This window comes from Phoenix dactylifera, chromosome 12, assembly GCF_051530095.1.
Source record: "Phoenix dactylifera cultivar Ajwa chromosome 12, Ajwa_hap1_PhDact_Kaust_v1.1, whole genome shotgun sequence".
NCBI lineage: Eukaryota > Viridiplantae > Streptophyta > Magnoliopsida > Arecales > Arecaceae > Phoenix > Phoenix dactylifera.
The window spans coordinates 27,170,741-27,179,678 of NC_143201.1; the positions used below are offsets into that span (position 1 = coordinate 27,170,741).

Below are 8,938 nucleotides of genomic sequence, written 5' to 3' on the forward strand. Positions count from 1 at the left end.
TTGAAAAATCTGTGCTAATACCATAAAAGGACAAGAGCAGCATGACAACTGGATTGGCTAGAGGAAATTTTCGCTGAAAGGATTTTCTCGCGAGTGCTGTCCTAGAACAAGTAGCCAATTCAATCGCAAATTCTAAATGCATAAAAAGAATCGTCAAGTTTCCTGTCTAAAGCATCCCCCCCCCTCCCACCACCACCATAATTGGGGGGAAACAAAAGCCAAATTCTACGGATATTCGGAAAGATAATGATGAAATATGACATTTGGAAAGTAATGAAGTTCCAGACCGTTTGGGAAAACAGGGATTTTACGCTAGCAGCTAACACTAGTAGCATATTCGCCCCTCTGTAAATCACCAGCAACAACAAGAACAAAAGCTTAAGAACTAAAGGAAAGAATATTTATCAAACAAAATCCAAGCAGTCCAGTTCATTGGGATCACAGCCGTATATCAAATGTGACTTCCTCCTGAGAAAACCAAAAAACGCATCCGCCCAGCTAAACAGAAATTAACAACAATCTCTTGACCTGCTGTTCACAGTTTCCAAAGTCATACGTCAATAATCCACATGCATCAGTCAAATTATTTGCATCATAAAATTTCAAATATTTCGTACATATTAAACATCACACCATACACATAATTATAACAGTAAAATTAAAAAGCAAACAAAATAACTCTTTCATTGATATCTAGTCAAGATACCTGTTCTCCAACAAGTTCCAGTCTCAACAGTTTCCACCTTTACCTCTGATACTCAGCCTAAATAACTCCTCCATCTCTGATACCCGTAACCTTATTATTACTGCTGGTCTATGAACTGCAGAGTACTGCCACCGATCACCCATCAGATCACTGAGTTCACCGGGATGATGTGGCATATGATACTCCAAAGAATTTTGTAATACAATCAAGCACATAAAAAATCACCAATACAAACACCATCCACCAGAGAAATCTAGCCAGAACAGAAAAATACCGATAATTCAAAGAGAACCTGTAACTGAATTCTTAAATCCCAGTCGGTAACAGAAAATGTTGTATGGAATTCTGTTGTGCTGCCAAACACCTGGCTGCAGTCTCTGCCCAAAAATTTAATCGGGAATGCCTCCCAAATACAACAAAAACAGATTATTACATCGACCAATCATAAAGCATCATAGTCTAAGAGTGATTAAAGGATGTCATGATATCAAAACCAGCCCCTATTACAGATTCAAGAGCCAGAAACTTATTATGAATAATTTGAAGTCAATTCATATTGAGATCACCAATAGATAAGGATTCCTACAATCCCACAGACTTCTCAATCTTCTGGATTTGGTTCAAAAATATCCAGGTCATCTGCACAAAATCCCATTCAAACATCAACAAAAAAGAAAAAAAAGAGAGATAAGACTTCTAAACATAACAGAGCAAATTAGATTAGAAATCTGAGGGATCAAAGCTTTACCATGACATGGGGAGCAATCCTCACACAGTAAACAGGAAATCCAGTGTAAAATTTGAAAGGTCCGCCACTTTTCAAAGTCTTCACAGCACAGTCCAAAGACCCAGTATATGGATATTTCCCAGTTGCATCTGGCTGCATCTTCTGTATTTGTGTTTTAACATAGTCAAAAGGTAAGCTGCAAGCTGAGGCGAAGAATCCTGAAACAGCACTAGCCCCTGCAATAAAAAGATAAAGAAACATCAAATCAAGCTACACCAAATAGAGAAATAACTTTCTAATCTTGCCAATTCGTATAATATTTTGATTTTTGTCACAGGTCATATCCATGCAATTCACAATTAAGTCTTCCTACTACGAAAGGCACAATCAACTTATGGCAGCAGATCAAAGGCAGAAAATGATAAAGGCCGTATGATTGACGACCACTTGGAAATTTTCTTTAGTGATTAATTATACACATAACCAGAAGATCACGATCAACAAGAATACAAAAACATGCCCATAGGCTTATAAGACCTGTAAACAGTTAACCTTTCAAATTCTACGAAGGAGATATTGCAAGAAGAATCCTAAGATGGAAACAACTGATGATATCAAACTAGAAAAGCCAACATAATATAGCCAGACCGACCTAGTCTTCCTACTACAAAAGGCACAATCAACTTATGGCAGCAGATCAAAGGCAGAAAATGATAAAGGCCGTATGATTGATGACCACTTGGAAATTTTCTTTAGTGATTAATTATACACATAACCAGAAGATCACGATCAACAAGAATACAAAAACATGCCCATAGGCTTATAAGACCTGTAAACAGTTAACCTTTCAAATTCTAAGAAGGAGATATTGCAAGAAGAATCCTAAGATGGAAACAACTGATGATATCAAACTAGAAAAGCCAACATAATATAGCCAGACCGACCTAGTCTTCTCCAGATATTTTGGTCACGCACATCTTATCAAACAAAATCCACAATATCAACAATTTTCTGTTGGTTGCTATAAGAATGACTCTAGCTCCAAAAGAAAAGGGCATAATTGCCAAGAATCTTACCAAATACGGTACTAACTTCCCCTAAACCAAGTGAATCTCTGAAAAACTCAACGCTCTGATCATATGAGGCAAGCATGCCCATATTTAATGCCATTGCTCTAACTACAGTAGGACCGGCACCTTTCCAAAGTGCTAGAACCCCTTCATCAGCAATAATACGATAGAGTGCATGGAAAGCATTTTGATAGTTTCGCCTCTGTGCTGGAGGTAAAGTTGCATCAGCCTGCATTCGGATGAGTGCCAAATCTGCTGGATTACCAAAACATGCTCCAATTGCTCCAGCTGTCAGCCCAATAAAAGCTTTCTGTAGTAGAGGTAATGGCTTCCCATCATTCGCCTCAACTGCTTTGCTTGTCAACACCCTAAAAAAAACAGAAAACAGTCAGTAGCCAACATAGTATCGCATTAGGATACTTATTCTTACCTAAACACATTTTTATCAACCATACAATTCCAAAACAATAGCATAGTTGGTCACTGGGCCAATTTGATGCTAGTTGATGTGATATGAACTTAAGCATGCTCTTAGACCAGCTCAAATTAGATACATTACAGTGCAAAACTGTCAGTTCAATAATAAGGAGACTCAGAGAAAGGAGTTCAATTTTGCTCTCTCTGAGAACAGAGTAACTAGCGCCCGATCTGGCATGCGGAAGAGTAGAACACACTCAAGTCATGTATATTTGACACTTCATGACAGATGGGTAAAATTTCACATGGCAGCAAAAGAAAGGCTCCTATGCATCCCATTCAATTAAGCAGCCTCCTCCTAGATGAAGGCTAGTCTTAACTCCTTGTAATCTAACCATTTGATGATTCTACATATCAGGAAAAGTTTTCAATTACATTTGTTGAGAAAGAAATGAAAATGTCTTAAGATGCGAAAAAGAAGAAATCCACAACCTTACTGTAACAGCAACTACAACAAAAAAGCCACACGTACCTTAAAAGGTGGATTCAATTTATTAATCCTAAATGATATCAAGTACTAGTTGTAGTCTGCATCCTCCATTATAACTATCATCTTTAAACTATTTCTTAACACTTATTAACCCAGACTAAGCCCCTTCCTTGACAGAGCTGTGTTTAGCTTGCACTGAAAAAAACACAAGTATAAGCTAGGTTCCTTGTCTTTCACAAGGCTTGTTTTAGGCTTCCTTGGATGTAACTATATTTGAGAAAAAAGCGTAGACAGAAGAAATGCTATCTAATTGTTACAGGATATACACACTGATAAATAAAAGTCAATTACTCCTTAGCTGCAATCATCTCATGTAATGCGTGTTGCTTAAGTCTTGGGTCATCCGGACTGCAGGCCCATCTTAGTTAAGGTAAAAGTGATTTAGAAGGAGCATCTGTAGCAACACTAATACAAGCACTAAAAAAAACCAGGAGCATCCGTAGTAGCAGAAGGAACAAGGCCCAAGAGCACATCAATTAGAAAAAAGAATTGAGCAAACTAATCATTAATTAGAAAAAGGATCCAACAAACTGGTCATAATTTCAGAAATAAATGATATGATATTGAAACAAGCTTACTATGTTCAGATAGTGATGGACTTTTGGAGGTTGTAAAGGACTAGCTTTTAGTTGATAATCAAATTATGTTTGTCATAGGCAGTGTGTTGGCCCCTTCTAAAGGTAAAGATGTTGCAAGCATTGATATAGCAGGCCATCATAAAAATTACAGAACATTTTGGGCATTCATGCAAATAAGAGCTGATTCATAAAGGTTAATCCACCCAAACAGAAATTCGACCATCAGGATCAACCTGAACAAGACCAAACCCCAGCTGGATGGTGCCACTAGACAATACCCACTTACAGCTTGAACTCCAATACCCAGCACATATCACTCAATCACATTCCCATCTGACCAAATTATGAGAAGGATTGCTGCCAAATTGGTTCAAATCAATAAGGCAGCATCTTGATTCTTTCAAACTAAACTGCCTTGGCCCAGGAAACCCGTACCAACGAACTGAAATGATTTTTAAAAGTTGGTACGAGCTCGGCAAATTTTAGTTTGAAATTAGAAGTGCCTGTCTTGAACCCAATCTGAGCTGGAATTTAGATAATCCAAACAGGACCAAGGAAGGAACAGTAGTTAGTTTAACAATTCGGATTGTCCTCGCATCTGCATTATTTTAGTCCAACATGTATTATTCATGAATATGTATTGAAATAAGTAATTATGATATTATTATTCTTACCTGAAGGATCCTAGTCGTGCCGTCGTGTAAGTAGCTTGTCTTAGTAAACCAGCTGACAGTCCCTGCTCCAGAACATTAAATCAGACACAAAAAACAGAAAGGACCTTTGGAAACAACAAAGAGAAGACTTAAAAAGAATAATCCAATTAGTTACAATTTTTCACAAGGCAATAAGTGGGTGCTTTCAGTCATATCCAACATAATTTGGGGGAGGGACAACTGACCATGCAAATGGCATATTTTGCAAGAATCAACTAATCAATGGGAATCCAAATGCTAAACTAAAATATCATTCCTAAATTAAATACAAAAAACCTTTAATAGATGTTGTATCGCGGAAAAACAAAAAACAATTTGACGATTACTAGTGTTGGCAAGAAAAAATAAAAGAAAACTACATGAGATTTTTAAGTTTCTAGTGCACTATATATTCATAAGTCACAAGAAAATTCATTGTTAAGAAATTGTGTAAAGTGGACATGATCTTACATGGTTAAATTTCACTTATGTGTCAACCTACTTCATTATGATGACACATCATAAGAGTTATTTCTCTACTTCACACATGCATATGAATGTAAAAAGGCATGAAATTAGACTAAGATTGCAAGACACCTGTATTAGGTCAAGAATAGTTTTGGCATAAGATTAACCCGTCTAAACTCTAAGGTTCAAATTGTTGTCGCACATGAGGGAAAACATGCAATGAAATAACACAATATTCGAAAACAGTGATTACTTAGTAGGCTCAATTATTGGTTCGGACAGAAAAGAAATTGAAGAAGATAGAATCCACACCCAACAGAAGATCAGATAGACCTTTCAGGGTCCTGTCCAATACATACAACTTCCTCTTGTTCCATATTGATGATATAATAGGAGAAAAAGGAAGAAAACCTATCTAATTACTTTGGATGGAAGATTTAGAATAGATAAGCAGGCAAGCAACCCAACGACCCCCACGCTCAAGCCTGCATGCACATGCATTTGTGCGTGCATGCATGTGTGCATGCATGGGGGGGAGCAAGGGAGGGAGCGAGAAGAGAGTGCTATAGTGTAACTTCACATATGATTTACTTGCTCAAATTGAAATTTCAAAATTATGGAAGACATAAAGAAAGAAAGCAGCTTCCTTGACAGGCAATAGAATAAGAAAACTAAACCAGAACCTTTTCAATAAGACATGAGTTAGATTTGATAGAAAATATCAGAGTGGTGTTTATTGTTCAAATACTTACATATGAAGCTAAATATAGAATATCAAACCCCTATTAACCTCAAACTAATCCAATTCTGACCATTCTAGCTGAAACTTATATTGCATCATTCATTTTGATCAGAACCAGCACTATTTCATGCCATAAATGAAAAGAATTGTTAGTAATATGAATGGTTAAAAAAAGTTGAATTTCATTTAAATCAACATGAAATAGACAATGAGACACCACACAGTACTCTGTGAAGCAAAACAACTAAATTTAAACTCAAGCTAGAACAGCAATAATTTGGTTATATCTAGCAGAATTTTGATTGTAACCTCAGTAGCATCAGGTCCATGTGAAGGGAGAAAGCATTGTTCTTACAAAAGAGGAAAGCAAAAGCAGCAAAGAGATAGATGCATTAAATTATATAAAAGAGTACATAATAGCAAATGATCTAGTTTCTATAAAGCATAACTGCTAATTAAATATACAAAATCAACTCGAAAACTTTTGATTAAACTAGGATCACTATAGATAACAACAAAACAAATGAAATTGAAGATGAGATTAGAAGTATCAAGAATGCATTGCCTAAGTAGCACAACATTCCAAGTAAGTACAAAACATATGGCAAAAAATTGGAACTATTAGGATCAAGACTTGCCCAAACTCATTTTGAGTGATTTGAACCCTTTCTTTTTAAGTAACCATTCCATAATCGCCTAGAAGAGCACTAGTATGCATGATCATGAAATGTTTTTTTTTTGTCGTTTACGATTGATTGAAAAATTAACAATTTTCAAACTTCCAAACCAACTAAAAGTTTTTATTCTTAAAAAAATCAAAAAGAAATCTCCAAGAGGTGGGAAAGACAGAGAAAGCACAATGGGAAACATCTTCTGCTAGGAAAACCAGAAAACGAATTTATCTATCACAGTAGATTTAGGGGGCTAAGATTTTTTATGACCAAGTTCATGGAACTTAGGAGTTAAACAATCTGAGAAGCAGACACTTTCCACAAGGATTTATAAAAGCAGCATGAGAAATCGTAGAAGAAAACGGAAGAGGGATGGAATTGAAGATTGTTCTCAGATAAATAGTTCGGGCTTTATATTGCAATCTAATATAGCAATTCTTTTGGTCATTCTCCTTTAGTACATGCTGATGATTGCCAGTAAAAAGAAAACAATGAGGAAAGGATTGTTAAAGGTGGATCTTTGCTCACTAGTTCATTAATTGTCCATCAAAAAGCTCAATTGGTGTTGAGAAAGAAAGGAAATTTCAAGTTAAAAGAAATTTTGATATATGACATAGATAAAGGGAGAAGTGCTTATTATGCCGATATAGGGTTCCAGGGCCTTCAGTGTCATGTTGCTTTGTTTCTTCATTTGCTCGTTTTATTGTTCTTGGACACGTATCAGCACATACTAGTTTCTTTATGACCCTAATAGTAAAAGGGTTCTAAATGTACAAGAAACATACAGATCGACACAAATAATTCCAAATTCAAAAGTTTTTCCTTAATTGCAATATAATATCTTGCTTTATTTGCCGTTCCATTTCTCATTTCACTTAAATGTTATAATTGTGGCAATATGCAATACAGTTGTATATTTTTCCATGTCATAGAATGTTGTGTTCTGCATTCCAGAGTGCCATGTCCATCAACCAATATTGAGACTATAACAACATTAAAGCAAAACGGGCAACAACAAGCTTGCCAAAAGAAAAAACAACTTATTATACATCTCATGAAATTTCAAAAAGCTTCAATTGGAATAAGCGACGAGCAAAAGCAAACCACCTCGGAGAAACAATAAAAGGGAGATTATGGTGGAGGCTGTAACATAGTTGAAGAGCAAACCTTGTAAAGGGAGCCAAAACCCTCTTTGGCAAGCATGTTCTTCGTCACTTGGACTGCCGATCCCTGACCCAATTGGATCCTCACCTACCAAACAAAGATTCACCAAAACATATGCATCACAACACTGAAGAGGGCTATGTTACAATATATCTTGGATCCTCCTAAGAATAGATCTCAGATCCACCAAAAAATCATTAAACAATCCAAGAAAAAAAGGTTTTTCTTTACACAACAGACATCCACTCATTGAATCAAGAAATAAGAACCCGCCATTTTCTCGGATCTAGAACAGAGAAAACAAAACCCATCCAAGAAGAGCTCTCAGGTCCCATAGAAACCACTTTTACATCGATATAAGAAAATTATACAAATAAAACAGCCCAAAATTAAACTCATTGCCTCGAAAACCACACAGAAGAGAAAGAACAAGAAGCCTGCGACTCCTCCTCCAAGACCTAATCTATCTTTTTTTTGTTTTTTTTTTTTGGGGGGGGGGGGTGAAACACATCAAAAATCCTTCAGGTGATGCGAAAAGGATCGGGGAAGGAAAAGGGAAGATCTCACCTTGACCATATCGATCGGCTGGATGACGCAGGTGGCGAGCATCCCAGAAACCCCGCCATTGGCGAAGGGCTTGACGGTTCCCCAAACTCCGGTCGGGCTCTTGGGCTTCGCCTCCGCCATTTCACCGGAAATGGCCGAGAGAAAAAACGAAGGGGAGAGGGGAGGCGCAAAGGAAAAAACGAGAGGAAGCGACCAAAAACCTAAGTTCTGGCTTTTTTATATAACAGCGCCGACTCCTCGGTTCGACCGCCTGCGGGCATGATTCGGGAGGCCCACCGTCCCCTTCCGGCATGTGCGTAACTGCACTTGATTTCAAGTCACGCGATTACTGATCTTTTTTTTTTTTTTGGTAAAAGTTACTGATCTTTTCAGGCACCACCAAATCAACAGACCGTTTTTATTTCAGTACCAACTACCTACCCATAGCCTCATGACCTACCCACTATTCTTTCCTTAAGTAACATATTTTTTTAAAAAAATGAAAAATTATTTTATACTAATTAATCAGCTCGATTTTTAAATCCTTCATATTTTAAGACAGAAATGAAGACTACAAGATTTTCACTAGTTGAGATGGTACTTCATG

General features: G+C 36.9%; 1 protein-coding gene across 1 annotated transcript; it reads right to left on the minus strand.

The window, feature by feature from the left end:
• Window positions 1-986: 986 nt before the first annotated feature.
• Window positions 987-8,578, minus strand: LOC103714588 (mitochondrial dicarboxylate/tricarboxylate transporter DTC-like). Its single transcript, XM_039130349.3, has 6 exons — window positions 8,353-8,578; window positions 7,789-7,872; window positions 4,723-4,784; window positions 2,510-2,871; window positions 1,455-1,669; window positions 987-1,345 (listed from the first exon to the last, which is right to left on the minus strand). The coding sequence occupies exons 1-6, from the start codon at window positions 8,470-8,472 to the stop codon at window positions 1,289-1,291; spliced, it is 900 nt and encodes a 299-aa protein (XP_038986277.1). The 5' UTR covers window positions 8,473-8,578; the 3' UTR covers window positions 987-1,288.
• Window positions 8,579-8,938: the final 360 nt, after the last annotated feature.

Bases quoted from the DNA above. Each gene is read 5' to 3' on its own strand.
- LOC103714588 (XM_039130349.3), bottom strand. From the start codon at position 8,472: ATGGCGGAGGCGAAGCCCAAGAGCCCGACCGGAGTTTGGGGAACCGTC. The intron at 2,872-4,722 runs GTAAGAATAATA...TGTTTTTTTTAG, and splicing joins GCACGACTAGGATCCTTCAG to GGTGTTGACAAGCAAAGCAG. The intron at 1,346-1,454 runs GTAAAGCTTTGA...GATTTTGTGCAG, and splicing joins GGATTGCTCCCCATGTCATG to ATGACCTGGATATTTTTGAA.